The sequence below is a fragment of the Pristis pectinata genome, chromosome 10 (assembly GCF_009764475.1).
Source record: "Pristis pectinata isolate sPriPec2 chromosome 10, sPriPec2.1.pri, whole genome shotgun sequence".
In the NCBI taxonomy this organism is placed as follows: Eukaryota; Metazoa; Chordata; class Chondrichthyes; order Rhinopristiformes; family Pristidae; genus Pristis; species Pristis pectinata.
This window is the reverse complement of record NC_067414.1, coordinates 53,561,190-53,578,610: the sequence shown is the minus strand read 5'-3', so window position 1 is coordinate 53,578,610 and position 17,421 is coordinate 53,561,190. Positions and strand designations below refer to the sequence as shown.

Sequence of the window (17,421 nt, the reverse complement as noted above, 5' to 3'; positions counted from 1 at the left end):
CAGACCAGTCAATAATTTAAAGGTGTCAATTTTATTGACATTAAGGAATTATTAAACTGCAAACTATACAAAGAAATTCAATCTACAAAATATCAAGCAACTGATACCACAGTAGTGCAAAGAGATTCTCTACAGCAGACTGCATAGGAAGGGCAGTGGCATAAAATCACAGTAGAATTTTAAAAAAAGTTTTACATGATTTAAAGCAAATAACAATTTACATGCCAACACTTTAAATATCAAACTATAACTTCCAGTTTCAATCCTTTTCAACAATAGTAACAGTTTGGCAGTGGTTTGACTGAATTATCAGAGGTTTAATACCCCACAGTGTGTTTTTCAAAACCCTTATAACATTTGCTCCGTTAGGTAGGAAAAATATTTGGCAAAATAGACATTCCCTGTTCCCTCATTTATAATATACATTTTTGCACTCAAGAAAACTAACTTTAAGCTGCAGAACTTGCAGCTGTTTTGAGTTTTTAAACATCTAGCTTAAAGGTCAGTGATAAAAACAATGACAATATCCTAGCAGCTGGGTCAACTGTACAATGATTGCTTGCAAGAAAGTTTGGTTGGCAGGGTGGGGGAGGGAAACATCAGCAATATGTCATTGCATTTACAGAGTCCTACAGTTAGTATTTTTGTTTCAAAGTACTTATTTTTTAATCCTTATTGAATGGCATCTGCTAAAATGGCAAGAAGTGTTCAATCACTACCACACATAGGATAATTTTCAAACATTGCAGCAGTCAGATATTACTAGAGAGGTGTCTGTCGGACTTCCCCATGAATCTAAACCAATTGGTGTTCACAGACTTTTTTAGGTCCTAGAAGTCAGCTATTTAATGCAATACACACTTTCTGCCTAGCTCTGAGTTTTTAAAAAAAAAATGGTATACTAGTAATGGGTTCCCATTTTTTAAACTGTAAAGAAAAAAGCTCTTTCTTTGAAAGCAATGGGGTGACTATTGAATATAGTGGCCAGTCACTATTCTTAGATGAAGGTCAACAGTTGCCAAAGGAGTGAGTGAGGTGAAAAAGACAGAGCTTAAAAAGGAACACTCCTCAATGTCAAGCAGGTAACTTTTTAGATATAGTGACTAAAATCGATCCACAAACAATTGTCTATGGGTAGCTAAGCAATACCCATTCAGCATTCCCGCTTGGTGAAAAGGTAGAGAATAATGAGGAAGGGCGAGACATTGTGTGAAAGGAGGAAGTTCATATTTCCAATTACTCTTTGCTAGAATATATGTATATACCTGACTCAGCTTGCATTGTCTTTCTTACACTTCATCCTCCACAGCAATTGTTCACTTGCATGAGTTAATGTGATCTTTTGAACCAGACTGCTCTACTCAAAAAATATTTTCAGGAATGGGAAGGGGGATGCAAGAAGGAAATTAATTAAGCCTCAGTAATTATTCCTAGGTAAAATTTCCATCAAAGTTCCCAAATTCCTTGTGTAACTTCATTAGGAAAACAAGCAGAATAGCTGCTTACCCTAATATTTCTTCTGATCTTTCATAAACTACCATGGATAGAGAAAAAATCTTCTTGGACTTTTAAGGCGCATATCTGAGCTTGGCTTTACCAGAAATATATTCCGATTATACACAGTATCTACAGTTTTGCCTATGATCTTGTTAAATAACATGAATGTTTTGTGACCTTCCCCATCTGGCCTCTTTAATTGACCTTGAGTGAACGCATTTAACATAAACTGGAAATAAAGCAATAATACTGAAATATTACTAGGGCTTTTAGTAGTTCAGACATTCATTTTATGGATACATTTTTTACCATGGATCTCAAAAAAATGGAAGATAAATATTTTACTTGACTTTATATATGTACATTGAAGTCTGCTTCTGTAAAGCAAATGAGGTGATACTTTAACCACCATTGAACCAGAGAATTATGACATTCCATGGCTTCCTTTGAGGCAAAAACAATACAAGCAACCATAACTTAAAACAAATCATGTTCCTCACTATTTCTTCTGGGTAGAGATAGAATAAGCCTTGCGTGGTATGAACAGTCAGTATTGTGGTTTTCATATGAAGCTGTGCCTTTTCATTGTGCCTTGCATTGTAAAATGGGAAATCCACATCACCAGAAGCAAAAAGTCTTGCTAACTGCAGCAATTATGCAGGCTAAGATTTGAATTATTGTATTATTTATTGCACACAGAAATCACCATATAGAACACTTCCACTAAACCTGGCTAAACAATCTTCCAAGGCTCAGAGGCAACAATGAGAGATTTTAAATCATGTTCTTAATGGTGTAAACTGCAAAATGAAACCTTTAATATTATATTCTGGTATAATTGAACATCACATTCACAGTACAATAATGCTAGCCTGCATTATCAAAGTACAATACCAGCACCATTATAAAGTTAATAGCTTTTTAAATAAAAAAAAACAAAATTCAAATAGGAAACCAAAAATTGTATCAATAAGTTCACAAGTTTACAACGCTGGTATTAAGGATAAGTGAGTGATTTGAAAGACCACTGCACCTCTGCAGGAACACAAACATCAAACTGCCATTTTAACCAATGCTTGTGTCCCATGAGTAGAAAACTAAGAACAGAATTAGTTAAATTCAATTATCTTTGAGACTCCACAACATCAATAAAAATGAGAGGTACTGGAAATAATTCCTTTTGGTGCATGAACACAGTCCTTGACCAAAGGAATTCTGTCTGTATATTAAATAATTTAAGAAAATGGAGTTGGTCAATCAGCAAATGAAAGAAAGGTGGAACTTAATATGTCTGACTGTCCAAACTAATAATCTGTCCTTCCAAATCATTTTCAAATGTGCCAGGCAATTTCAACACTTTTTATTTTCATATTTCTATTCATTGTTGTTTTACCTTTAGCACATAAAAGTAACTTGCTGACGATCTGACTAAACTCATTGTAGTTTCTCAAATCAATATATAAGAAAAATTGGAGCCACATAATGGTTTCTGCCTCCCACCTGTTCTCTTTAATCATTCTCTCATAATTAGCCCATACAAGTTTTCTGGTAATGTTACATCAGTTGAATGATGGGCAGTATATACAAAATACACATCTTAAAGACCCAATCAGGAATGTGAATATGCAAATATAAACAAATCTAATAAAGTAGCTGGCATCTGAGAAACTAGTCATCAAATTTGGTCTGATTTAATAAAGTATTTTACTTCATAAAATCAGAAATTTCAAGGTAACACCACTAAATGCGAAAATATTTTCATTATTGTATAAAAATCTGCTGAATGGAACAAGATCATTGGTATAGTTTATATGTGCTTCCAGAGACGACAAAATATCTTAATGAATAAATGATTACTGAAAAAAATATTTATTTTCCCAGAAAAAGTCTGTTGACTTCTACAAGCCACCTGAACTAAGGCAAAGAGGAAAGGTGCATGACGTACTGAATTATAATCAAAACTGGTGCCAAGATAAAGACTTCTTCATGTGTTGCATTTGTCATGTATTGGGATTGCCTTTATTCCATGTGACAAAAAAAAGTTTCACAAAACTTATTGATCCAGTTCAGTAGCTGGGGCCTTCTCACGGATTTTAACTCTTATAGTTTACATCTCCAGCAAATATTCTGACCAAATATCCTGTATGCACCTTCCTAAACCTTGGTATATGTTATCAATTTTTTCACTCCAGTGATTCACTTGAAAATAAAGCTGAAGACATTTGAGTTTTAGCCTGAAGTTCAATTCCATTCAAAAATTGCTTCTAGAAGTACATTTTAATTATAAAGGAGATTGCAAGACAATTCAAAATATGCATGCTTTCAAATTTATAATAGTTTGAATAGGTGAATAGTTTCTTAATTACTTTAATTCTTGTATTCATTATTTTTAAAGATAAGTTAAAGGTAAAGTCATTGTGCAGTTTGCCTTGAGCAGTTTCAAGCAGGAAATACGGTTGTCCTTAACAAGGGTGTGGTGGGGGGGAGGGGTGTGTGGTGAGGTTGTGGGGAAATAATCTGATTCCCTCATTGCCAAATTGATGAAATCTGCATTACATGTTCCTTATTGATTTCTGGTGAACAGTTTTTGTGACAAGGGAAAAACAGACACAGAATGGCAAAAGAAAGGCCAAAAACTCATGTCTTCAATCAATAACAAAACTGGCACCTAGTTGGCTATGACCATTGCTGAGTATCACAGTGTATTTTGGTTGAGGTTTCATTTGTCAGGCTTTCTCAGGAATTCTAGGAAGAAACGTTTCCAATTTTGTCATCCATTGACCAATGCCACCAGTTTACTCACTGAGCATTCAAAATTAACAAAATTTTGAAGCCTGAACTTCAAAGTAATGTCTTCTGTTCATACAATTGAAGATCAAGACGCACCCATACCTCCCCTGTCGGCACTTCATGCAAAAGAAGACGTTTTGTAGTTGGCCCTTTGCCTTCTTGCTCCTTTTTGATTGTTGCCACTGGGACCTCTGTCCGACCCAGGAAATCTGGGCGAAAATTAGAAATGAATGTTGATGTTGAGAATTCATTTAATTCTATCGCTTCACCCACTCCACCCTCAACATCCCCAATCATGTAAACTGTTGGCTTCCATTACAGCATAGGTTTTGCAGATTCCAGCAGGAGTTTATTCAAGTTGGTAGACAGCATGTATTTACCCAATATCCACACCTAACAACTTTCAGCAGATGTCACTGGATAATGAGGAACTGCTTTCCTGACAATAACCAAGAGCCACTAAGGCCAACTGCACCACACTAACCATCACCATGGCTCAGTTGTGAACTGGAATAAAACATTTGGTGTGTGTGGCTATATTCCACTGTTTTGAGAGCTGTCAGGGAGCTCTCCTAATTTTGTTTTATAATTTATCAAGAATGCTTCCTGATGTCCATACATTAAATGCATATTCATAAAGTGTCAGTAGGAGTGGCATAAAGTAAAACAAGCAGTTTCATAAGACACAAAATATCTTGTTAAACCTAGTTAATTCACTAAAATGGCATCCAAATTTACTATAAAAATAATGAACTATAGTTAAAGACTTTGTTCATCCAAAGAACTTGAGTAATGCCTATGATTAATGGGGAGGATGGCTTTCAACTTTGCTGAAGTCAATAGAAAAAAAATGATATTAGAAAATGTTGGAAATGATTTAATGGTTCAGGTCGATGATTTTTCACCACATCACTGGGTTGAAACGTTAACTTTCTCTCTCTACAGATGCTATGCAGTCTGCTGAATACATCCAGCACTTTCTGTTCATACAAGTATCTGTCCCAGTTAATTATATGTAAAAAAAAAGGTCCATTATTGCCATTTTTAAGAAGTTGACAGTTACCAATATTATCTGGAAATGCATGCAATTTCAAACAAGCATGTTACTCAGCATGCTTACGTCTTTAAAAATCCACATTTTATTATATTTGTTTATATATTATACATCATTTTATAACATATTACTAAAATTCAGTGGTTTTGTAAATAACTGCCAGAAACTCAAAACCTAGATCTTGGCTTTAACTGGTGGAAGTACGAATGTATTGGGATTGGGGGAAAAAAACAAAATTAAATACCGTATGAAAGATTACATATTGTTGTTTTGAGAATTGGGAAATGCCAATTCAAAAATGTGTGCAAGGCTTCATTCAAAATTTGTGAACAATTATACACCTTTTCAACATTGCATCTTAAGAGGAATGTAATTTTCAAGGGACTAGTAAAAATGTCTTATTCAAAACGTTCACTTTTTACACAACTTTAATGTTTCGACAAAATATTTTTATCTTCACAGAGCAACCACTACCTCCTCATTAAAAGTTGTGTTTATTGAGGTTTGTTAGAAACTATTTATTAACCATAATTTCTTGCATTGACGTTGGTCTACTTTTTCTTGTTGAGGAAAGAAATAGTCACTACAAGAACTCTTACCATCAGGTGAAAATTGATCTCTTTCAAAGACTGTGATACATAATACATCCTGGTAAAGGTCCTTGATAAAAAACTGGCAGTTAAAGTTCCACTTTGGGTTCAACGTGTCGGATAGAGTTCTGGTTGTGTAACATTGGGATCCCATGGTGACTTCACAGTAAGGATTGCTCTTTCCTGGTAATGACATGGATCAAACAAAATCTTTAAGTGAACTCTTGCATAAAACATTCACTATACTATTAACATCATTTCCTGGCTAATCAGAAGATCCCTTCATTTACAAGTTTCTGCTGTGTGTGTTTGTGTATAATCTTGCCCTGTGCATTTTATGGAGAAAAGCTGATTAGGAAAAAACATGTAACCTGCTTCTTGGGACGATTAATGATTTATCAGAGCTTAAAGTAAATTAGGAACACTCAGCTGAATTTTCATAATGCATCTTTTCAAACCCTTAAAATATCACTCCTTGCCTGGGCCAAAACATAATGGTTTTATTTAGTAATTCTGTGCTTGTTCATCATTCTTTTGTGGCATTTCTCAGAACCTCCTCCTGTATACAGGACTGCTCAGCTGATGCTTCAGAGCTCCATAGCACACAGGTCTTGAAAAAGCATGTTACATCTGTCAGTTGGTTCTCATCTCTACCTTGAAATCCATCCAGGATCTTTGTTCTCAAAAGCAGTTACGAGGATTCTTCCTGTTTTTTTGCATGTGTTGGAACTAATTCCAAGAGATCAGTTGATTGTACAGTGACTTTACTGCTTCTTTCTCACAGTAACAATTAAAATAATGAACTAATCTCACAGTGGCTGTAAGTGCAAAACATTATCTTTTGTGACCCAAGGACAAAGTTCCTTCTACCCTGTTTTTCTCTTTTCCAGTGAAGTTGCACCTGGTTTGGGTGATGACGTATTTAGGTCTCAAGGGTGGCACAGTGGTGCAGTTAGAACTGCTGTCTCACAGCACCAGGGACCAAGGTTTGATCCTGACATCCAGTGCCGTCTGTGTGGAACTTACACATTTTCCTTGTGACTACATGGGTTTCCTTTGGGTGCTCCAGTTTCCTTCCACATCCCAAAGATATGTGGCTTGGCAGGTTAAAGTAGTTACTATAAATTGCCCCTAGTGTGTAGGTGAGTGGTAGAATCTAGAGGAGGTTAGTAGGGGGAGAGGAAGTTGATGGGAACATGGGGAGAATGGGTTACAGAGAAAATCAGTGGAGCAATGGAAATACTCTGAGAGCCAGCACCGACCTGATAGGCTGCATAGGGATCTATGTTGTAGGGAAATCTGGATATTATGTTTTAAGTTAACCCACCCGTTTCTAATTCAATGGTAAAAGATCTCCACTGCCTCAAGTTAGACACAAATTGAAACCAAGAACAAATTCCCTGCAGTAGGGATGGATTACATTTCAAATTATAATCTATGAAACCAAATGATTGAAATTATAATCAATGCCAATGTGTTTTTCCACATTTATGTTCATTGTTTTAATTACTTGTAGCAGAAATGAACCAGGGACTGGAACAGAGATTAAAATGAAATGAAAGTAAAATTGAAACACACAATTTAATAAGTTCAAATTAATTTCCTTATTTGTTAGCAGAAAGCAGTTTAAAATGCTATCTGAGTTGAGCTGAAATAGTTATCACTTTTCCAGTTGTTTACCATTTGCTCGGCAGGGTTTCAGTTCTGTTGCCTCAATTATGCTCACCAAAAGTCGTCCTATTCCACTTGTCTTCTGTGAGCGTGCTGCAAGATATAAAAAAAACAAGGTCTGTAGAAAGAGTTTTCGGAAGTATTGGTCTTGTACACAAAGCTGGGACAGTAAAATAAAGATGAATATCCATCTGCTGCACAGCTGTTTTATTCACTGTTACAGATTACAAAGTAATGCATTGTCCCTTGCTTCACAATATGGACATTAATCTCACCCATGCAGCAGGCAGATATCCAAATTAACACCACAAACTTCTGAGCTGAGGAAGAGAAAACTTGAAGAGCAAGGTATTTTAATAGGTTGTATCATTCTGCCCAGAATCACTGCCCCACTTGCCCATCCTCACCCAATCCAGATGTGGAAGGCCAATCTCGCTAACCTTTTGCAGATGATGAGGTGTCAGCAGCAACAGGGCCATGTGGTGGAGACCAAGGGCTCCGATCCAGGAACACCCTGATAGACTTTGACAGATGACAAAGCTGGGGGTAGAGTTTTACCATTTGTGAAAGCTGTTGACAATTTTTGACAGTTTTTAAATGTCAAATCAGACATTTAAAATCTACTAAAAACGAAATAAATGATCAAAAAGTTAAGTTTCTTGAAAATTAAAGTCAGTTAAAAAGATGGAAATAATTGAAAACATTAAAGTAATAATTTTGAAAGGTTATTTACCTTCTCCTTTGCATTCTGACAGCAAGACTGGAATCCACAATAAAATCAGTGGGATCATCAATTCTACACCAGTCTGACCCGGAGTAGGAATGGAAATAGAACTTCGCCACGATTACAGTGAGAGGTCCCACCAAGAACAGAGTCAGCTGTTCTTGGTGGGACCTCTGTCCAGTGGCAGAGCATAGTGGCACATACAGAGCCCTTTGTCACTCAGTAAGGCTTTGACTTCCTTATTTAGCATCGAGTGCACAGAGGTCTGAGACATACTGATGTTCCAACAGCCGAAAGCCAGAGGTTCCAATCATAATTGCTGACTCCAGCCCAGCAAGGTTTGTCCCATTGATGTTCATGGTGCAATAATTCTGGATGGTAACGTAAGGCATGTTCTTGGTTGAGGAGTAAATAATGGCGGAGGGATTTAAAAGGGGATGCAAACTATATGAAGTAAAGAAAGTATTATTTTTATATATGTATGTGTAAATGTATATTATTTATACCTTGATAAGCCTTTTCACGTTTTCCTTTCTCTGTCTCTATAAACTGTTCTGAAGCTGCTTTAATCTTTTGAACCCAGGCAGTCCTGCAGAAGAGTGAAAGAGTGACAACTCACCCAAAGCTCTGGGGAGAAAAACTGGACAAACTTATTCATGCATTCAAAATAATTAGTCATGTTTTCTGACAACTCAGGAATACAAAAATGACGTTAAGTCCCAAAAGGAACTACTTTCACATTTCTTGGAAAGATCTAAAAGTATTTCACAGGTCTATTTTATCATAACAGAATACAAATTCCACCTGAATTTAGATGGCAAGCTGTTACAAAATAATTTCTTTAAAAAATAACATGTAAAGTGATTGTTTTTTGTTAGACATAACATTCAATGGAATCAGTAACACCAAAACATATACAACACAAACCTTTTCACAATAGATAAAATCCAAGCACCTTCTGGCAGAGTTGCTATTGTTTAAGTCAATACATGAATGCATCCAGCCAGGATTAAAAAGTAATAAAACTGACTGCATGCATTTTCAGTTATTAATTATTTAGATGTTGCACGATACATAAAGGATAACAAGAAATCAAAAACCTTAGCAATTCAGCTTCACTGTTTCAGCAACGTGATATGTAAGTAGCATTGTTACTCTCTCCCTTTCAATATTAATCTTAGTTCTTGCATGATCTGCTGTTGAAAACCAGATACATAGAAACCAGCCACTTCGCCCAAACAATATGCATCAGCATTTACCTTCCACACAACAATACAAAATACTTCAACTTGCTTCCAGTTGAAAGAATGCAATCTCTTCCATAACAACAGGTGAACAACTCAGAAGGAATAGTAATTGTGGTAAAGAACCAGACATTAGAAATCAGACCAGATAAACCCCCTCTCACGTCATCTCTGCGCACTGCCAAAGTACAACTGATATTTTACTTAGAGGAAAACCCGAGGGACTGTTGAAAAAAAATCCATCCAATGCATATATTAAAGTGAAAACTGCAGCCTCCATTTACCATTACTTTTCTACAATGGAAAATAAATCATTTAATGCAGACTTTCAGTTTAACTGCCTGCCTCTTTATTTGTGCTGTTATTTGCTTTCATTTTCCACATTTGCATTTTTCTCTTTTCACAACTCCTCTCTTTTTTTGCTACTTTTCTCCTAATCTTCCTCTTCACTCTTTATCTGATTTGGTTTCACTGCTACTGTCAACTTCTAGCTTGATTATTCAGTTTCACCTACCAACATGCTTCCCAGGTATTCTGACTCAGTCCTTACCTGTTACCTCTGGTCATGCCACAAAATAAAGTGCACAGAGCGCCCTCATTTGTTCTGGCACCTATGTCAACTACCATATAGTTTTACTTCACATGGAGTTTTAAACTATTTTCCAATAGAGCTTTGCAAAAATCTAAAATACAGTGTTTCAACATTAAAACCACAACTGTACATTGAATCCTGGAAAAGTTCTAAAAGAGGTCTCCAACCTCAACCGTTCTGAAACTAACACATCAAAGTAATAAACTACAGCAATTGTGTTATTTAACATGTTTGAAAGCAGACCTATATTCACAGACTGTAATTGGAATGCTATCTTTTTTAAATCTACAGATCTAGAGAAGTAGAACAAAGGCTTCACATTTTCCTGTGTGGTGCATTTTGACATCCCACCAAGTTGTCTGGGAAAGGAACAAAACAAATCAACGCACTGTTTGCTCTGTGAGACAGGAAAAAAATAGAAACCTAATGAATTATAATAGGATGGATTAACTTGTGATTAAAAATACATCTACACGTAAGTTTTAATTACAATCTAATTTTGAAAAATCTATCACAAAATCTAATTCTGTTAGATGGTGGGAGAGCTTTCCTGTCTGTGTGACAGAGCCAAAACTCTCTGGGAATGATTACCCCCAATTAATGTGGTGTAAGTTACTTGATTCAGGTTTGTTCATTATATTTAAATAGAATGAAATTTACAATTAGAAGACAGCGCAAAGCTTGTTCCAAAAGCCTGTTTGATTGAGCTGAGATACAAGTGTTCTTGCAAGAAACTAATGGTGATTGTAGTTTGTACAGGTCTTGTAATGTTGTTCTATTTTCAGTTAAATGAGCTACAAGGAAGAATCTGAAAATTGACTTGAGATTTCTTCTCTGCTCTATGATTCCCCAGGAATAGATTTAAGACTGGATGTTGACTAATATTCTCATATCATTGGTAAACCATATACTAGGCCTGTGAGCTTTTTTTTGAACAAGTGACAGCTCAAATAAAAGGAGTATTCCATTAGAAATGAGGGTAACATTTGTTACACTCACTTAGAAAATATGTTTTGCAGTGCTTCATTTACTTAGGCCTATGAAGTAAATGGGCCTAAGTAACAATAGTATAAGACACAATGTTTGCCAGATTGGTTACTCACCTCTCATTTAAGGATTCCACTCTGAGTGTGTACACCCTATCAATGTGTGAAATATGAAAGACCGGATCATCACTTGATGGATCAGTCGGGAGTTTCACAAGAACTTCATTCAAGAAAATAGGCTGAAGGAATCAGAAATGAATGAAGAATAGGAGTTATTATGGAGTTATCAATTCTGCCTGCCAAACACTCGAGTGGTTCCCCCTGCTGTGATAAAGTGAATTAATTGGCTCTGCCCCACACTTATGATCAATGCCCGCTCAAGAAATTTAAGAATCTCATCTAAATCTGTTTTGTGGGTTGTACGTCCCCCTCTTCCACTCATTCTACAGGATCCAAATGCGCAAGATTCCTCAGAATGGTTCAGCTGAATGAGAACAGTAAAAAAAAGGAAATAAGGAGCACATCCTAACACAATAGGCCTTTGTTAAAATATTCATCTGCAGCCCCAAAAGTTTTTACTATTACACACTTCAATCCTTAAAATAAATTTCTCACAAACACTATCACTACCTGTACATTCAACATGTTTATTAAAAACTCCACAAAATTTGCTCCACTGTTTGTGGCTGTACCTTTACCTGTCAAGGCACTATGCTTTGGAATTCCCTCCCTAAACCTCCCCGGTTCTCTAATTCTCTTTCCTCCTATAAAATGCTCAAAACCTAGCTTGTTGACCAAACATTTGGTCATCTACATTAATGTCACCTCATGTGCCTCAGTGTTAGATTTTGTTTATCCAGGCGCTGCTTGGAGCCTTGGGATGTTTTACTATGCTAAAGGCACAAGACAAATGCAAATTGCAAGACAAGTTTTTCACTGTACCTCGGTACAAGTTACAATAATAAACCAATACCAATACCAAAAGGTGGCCAGATACTCGGAGGTTCAGTGTTTTTGGAAGAAAACAGAAGATTGTGGGATGAGGGATGGATAGTGTGGAAGGAGAAGGGGGGGGGGGGGGTAAGATGTGGAGGCATGGGATAGATAAGCATTCAGTGTTTATAATCTAATCTGCAGGCTACATCTGTAACATGCACTTTTAAGTGACCATTGGTTGCCCTGCACCTACCGTTTTGTACATTTTAAATTGTGAGTTACATTTAGAGCTGAAGAGTTTCTCAGAGCCCGATGAAATAAATGACTGCTTTGCAATGTAGGTGAGCAGCAGGAAATCATTGAAAAGGAAGCCATATAACTCTTTGTTGCTCTTTGTTTTGTAAAGTTTTCCACTGTGCAGCAGCTTCCGTGGTCCCAAACAATTTGTTATGGAGTTAAAAGTAATGTGCTATGAAGAAAGCACACAGAAAAAAAGTCATTAATTAACAAATTACATCTAAAGCAAAACAGTAGATGTTATTCAGTGGCATTCACCAACGTCCGTGCTGGAATAACAGACTAAATAAACAGTAATTAGGTGTTATGGGCTGAAAGCAGTCCACTTAAGTATCCAAATCTGATTTTTAGGTGCCTGATATTGAACTTCAGTTTAAGTCTGCTATGTTTTAAGATCAAAAACACGGTGGTGCTGGAGGAACTCAGCAGGCCAGGCAGCATCCGTGGAGAAAAGCAGGTGGTCAACATTTCGGGTCAGGACCCTTCTTCAGGACTGAAGATAGGAAAAGGGGAAGCACAATATATGGGAGGGAAAAGCAGAGCAGTGATAGGTGGACAAAAGAAGGGAGGCGGGGTGGGCACAAGGTGGTGATAGGTAGATGCAGGTAAGACATACTGATAGGCAGGTGCAGGGGAGAGCAAACCTACCGGGGGATGGGTCAAAGGTAAGGAGAGAAAGGTTGAAAAAAAAGAGGCAAGGAAAGGGAAGAAGAGAAGAAGTATGGTGGGGGTGGGGTGGGGTGGGGGAGGCGGGGGGGAATTACCTGAAGTGGGAGAGTTGAGAATTCAATGTTCATGCCGTTGGGTTGCAAGGTTCCAAGATGGAAAATAAGTGTTGTTCCTCCAGTTTGTGCTTGGAATTCTCCTGGCAGTGGGAGGAGGCCGAGGACTGATATATCTGTGATTGTGTGGGAGAGGGAGTTGAAGTAACTGGCAACAGGGAGATGCAGGTCACAGTTACGGACAGAGCGCAGGTGTTCTGCAAAACGGTCACCTAGTTTGCGCTTGGTCTCACCAATGCAGAGGAGGCCACACTTGGAGCACTGAATACAATAGATGATATTAAGGGAGGTGCAGGTGAATCTCTGTCTCACCTAAAAGGACTGTTTGGGTCCCTGGAGTGAGGTGATGGGGGTAGTGTAGGGGCAGGTGTTGCAGTGGAAAGTCCCTGGGGTGGGAGCGGGATAGGTGGGCGGGGAAGAGTGAACTAGGGAGTCGCGGAGAGAGCGGTCCCTGCGAAAGGCAGAAAGGGGTGGGGAGGGGAAGATGTGCTTCGTAGTGGGGTCCTGTTGGAGATGGCAGAAGTGGTGGAGAATGATGTGTTGGATACGTAGGCTGGTGGGATGAAATGCGAGGACAAGGGGGATCCACCAATGCAGTCGTCGATATAGCGGAGAAAGAGTTGAGGAATGGGGCCAGAGTAGGCTTGGAACAGAGATTGTTCAACGTAGCCAATGAAGAGGCAGGCATAGCTGGGGCCCATGTGAGTGCCCATAGCTATGCCCTTGGTCTGGTGAAAGTGAGAGGAATTGAAAGTGTTTAGGGTGAGGACAAGTTCAGCCTGGTGGAGGCGCATGTTAGTGGAAGGGGACTGGTTCTGTCTCTGGTCAAGAAAGAAGCAGAGGGAAGTGAGGCCATCATAATGGGGAATGGAGGTATATAGGGACTGGACCTCCATGGTGAAGATGAGATTGTGCATGTCAGAGAACTTAAAAGTTATGGAAGAGTTGGAAAGCGTGTGTGGAGAGAGTGTTGCTCCCTCATCAAAATCTGTGTTAAGCTCATCGGTTAAGTGCAACATGCAGGCTCATGTCAATTTACTGACATCAACTTAAAAATGACATCAACATTTAAAAAGGCAGAAGGGACTGTTGGAATGGACCTGCCACTATTTATTTTTAATCTAGTCTAATGCCCAATTTGAATTTTAATTAGCTTTCACAGGCAGAATCTACAGACCATATTTAACACTGAACAAGATTTGAATTTAAATACATTGAACTGAAAAGTGTTGATTTTCTGAGGCTACCATACACTTATTGAAATAAATGCCTCAGTTAAAAGATCTCACTGATGCTGTGGTTGGCTTCAGAAAGACTCAGATTACCAAATTACAAATGCAATTTTTATCTACAAAATAAACTTCAAAACCAAAATAGTGAAATGTCACAAAATTCTTGTTATGTGCCCAATGCTGCTTGAGCAGATTTTGATTTGATAATGAAAGAATTATTTTGGACAGTTCAAATGGAATAAATACATTTCTACAAACATTGAACACGTAATAAATATCAAAAATTGTGGAGATAGAAAACAGCTGGAGAGGGAAGTGAAAAATTAACATATTGGGTGTAAAGTACAAAATGGGCTCTATTCTGACAACATTTCACATTGAAAATATTAAGCTATTCTATGTATTTACAGCTCTTGTATTTACAGCCTTTAACATTTTTGCTATGGACAAATCCATATGGAGCATGGAAGAGGAGAATAATACATTCATGAATAATGGTTTACTTAAACAAATATTTAAGAATTTTTTAAAAGTCACAGAAAATTATAGAAATCCAAACATATGAAATCCTTTCACCGAACCTGAAATGTGAATTTATCCTTTCTTTCTCCAGGGTACTCTACACTTTTCAGATCCATCTAATTATAGGTTCAAGCATTAATTTCCTTTGTTATATTGTGGTATTAAGAGGGAGCAACAATAAAATAACAAATTGAATTACTTTTACTGAGATCTTGTATGATATTTAATCTTTACTACATAAACTCCATAGGTCAGGAATGGCTCCAGGATTGAATACCAGTAATCTCAAATTAACCCAGCACATACTGAAGAACCTGTGACAGGCTAGGGATCAGGGACTTTGCCATATAACTGGACATTTCTAAATCCTTGTGGGTAAAGCAGGTGTGTAAACAAGCAGGAGCCTTCTGGGCTGCACACACAGTGCCCAAGATTAAGCTAATATAGAGAGAAAGACAATGAAAGTTTAACCAGCATTTTCTTAAAGGAAGTCAACAAAAATATAGTTTTGGGGATATTATGCAAGAAAGAAACAAATATTCCTGTTCATTGAAGCATAACAAGGTGGAGAGCTTTGCAATAGCAATCACTCTTCTAATAAATTTGAAAAATATTTTAAATGAATGCATTTTGTCTTCCAGATACAGATAATGTTGAATGATCTCAAATTTCTAACTGCTCATCACAAGGGGAGTGTACAATTAAACTAGTATTGTTTGTAAATCAGACCGCAGAAGCAACAACATGCATCCTCACCTCTGCTAGTCCGTCACACTGAACATGTGACTGAATCCATTCTAGCCGGTCGGAGTTTTCCTTCTCACGCACACCCTCATTCACTTGGGAACACAGCTCCTCTGCACGCTCCAATGCTAACTTTAAATGGCTATGGTCTGCATGGACCTCTGGAGTGTTTTCCAAAATCTGCAGTTATGAAATGAATTATCAATAAGAATAAGTAAGGATTATACAATCTGCTGTGAATATTGTTACGGACTCAGTGAAAGTCCCTTTAAGATAGAGAGTGTGTGTGTATGTGTGTGTGGGGTGTGCTTACGTCAATAGAAGATAAAGGACGTAATGACGTTGTTGAAGAAGTAAGAAGAAGAAGGAGAGAGAGAGAAGGGAGAGAGACACCAGCCTGCTTGTTTTCTCTATCGATGGATGAGAAACAATAACTGTGTTTGCCACTGAAATCCATGTATGGAAGTTGGAAGTAATCCGGTGGAGTTCACTTTGTTGCTGACCTGTAGAAGGAAACAGGTATTTGTGTGTGGACGACCACGGTTCGGATGCTTTTCGGGGTGAGGAAGTCACTACCGAGTAAACACTGAAGTGTCGTTTGGGTTCCATCGTGGAACATTTGGATTTCGTATGTACTCTCTCTATGTTTTTCTACATCTACATCTTATCTTCAGACAACGGTGGTTGTTGAAGAAGCCCTTGCTCATGTTTCACCTTATGGCTTGCGGAACTGAACTTTAAGAACCATTCCGGAACTGGGAGTTTTGGACTTTGTCACACACACACACGACGAGTTTAGTTTTGGGGTTAACGTTCAAGGTTTAACATTTTTGAATTCTAACATACTAACATTTTTACTTTTATTTTACGTATTATCATAAGTAGTGATTAATAAAATAGTTTTTAACACTGAATCATGCACAGTGTGTTTCTTTTGTTGCTGGTTTGTGACAAAATATTAATCCACATGTCAAGATACCATTTGTTCTACAAAAAATTATTGTACTGAATTATGCCTGATAACACATTTAAATGGTCTTGATACAATAAATTACACTTTTGAGTGCAAGAGACTGCTTTATTGGTAAATATCCTTCTCTGGAATATAATCAGGACCTCCAATTTCTTTAGCTTTTATTTTTGGTTCCTTTTGGGATTTTTTTTTCCTGTTTTAATGTTTGGCAAAACTGGTATTTCCAGTTATTAAGAAGAATCTTAATCAAAAGATGCATCAACTTTAGAATAATAAATTTAAATCACCAATAACTGAAATCAGTAACAGTGACACATGTAGGCTTAAAGTCATTTTAACATTAAAATCTACCACCGTCTATGAAGTGACCGCCATCATCTCCTATAAACAGATGGGATAAGTCAGTATTTGCACATTTTGAAAGTCTTGTGTGTTATGTTTAAAGAAAAAATGAATGAAAATTTTGCATTCATTAGCAGCACTGAGTTTATCAGTGAAAGAAACAGCTGATTTTTCCAAATATGCCTTGACATCAATTTTTATTAGTTAAAATCTTAAAAAGGTAAACCCTCCATATAGCACAAGTGTAAACATTTCTTTTTTCAGAAGTAACTTTTCATAGAAATTCTCCAGAGAAGTTTGTTGGAATAAACTTCAGTGGGAATGACCCAGTTGAACATTTCCATTGTAACAAAATGAATGTGAAATGTCCCTACATGTTAATTTATTATTCAGTCTGCCATTGATTATCTCATGTATCATAATGTGAATCTTCTTTGGAGCAGTC

General features: G+C 37.2%; 1 protein-coding gene across 6 annotated transcripts in view; it reads right to left on the bottom strand.

Moving 5' to 3' along the window:
- Positions 1-3,985: 3,985 nt before the first annotated feature.
- The window catches only part of itsn2b (intersectin 2b), a 158,124-nt gene continuing 144,688 nt past the window's right edge, over positions 3,986-17,421 (bottom strand). For all 6 annotated transcript variants that reach the window (XM_052024030.1, XM_052024034.1, XM_052024032.1 and 3 more), the window contains 7 exons: positions 15,674-15,841; positions 12,338-12,553; positions 11,266-11,387; positions 8,833-8,915; positions 7,612-7,695; positions 5,941-6,114; positions 3,986-4,496 (listed from right to left, as the gene is read on the bottom strand). In XM_052024030.1, coding sequence (XP_051879990.1) covers positions 4,339-4,496; positions 5,941-6,114; positions 7,612-7,695; positions 8,833-8,915; positions 11,266-11,387; positions 12,338-12,553; positions 15,674-15,841 — 1,005 coding nt within the window. In that variant the 3' untranslated portion in view covers positions 3,986-4,338. The remainder of the gene's footprint in view (positions 4,497-5,940; positions 6,115-7,611; positions 7,696-8,832; positions 8,916-11,265; positions 11,388-12,337; positions 12,554-15,673; positions 15,842-17,421) is intronic.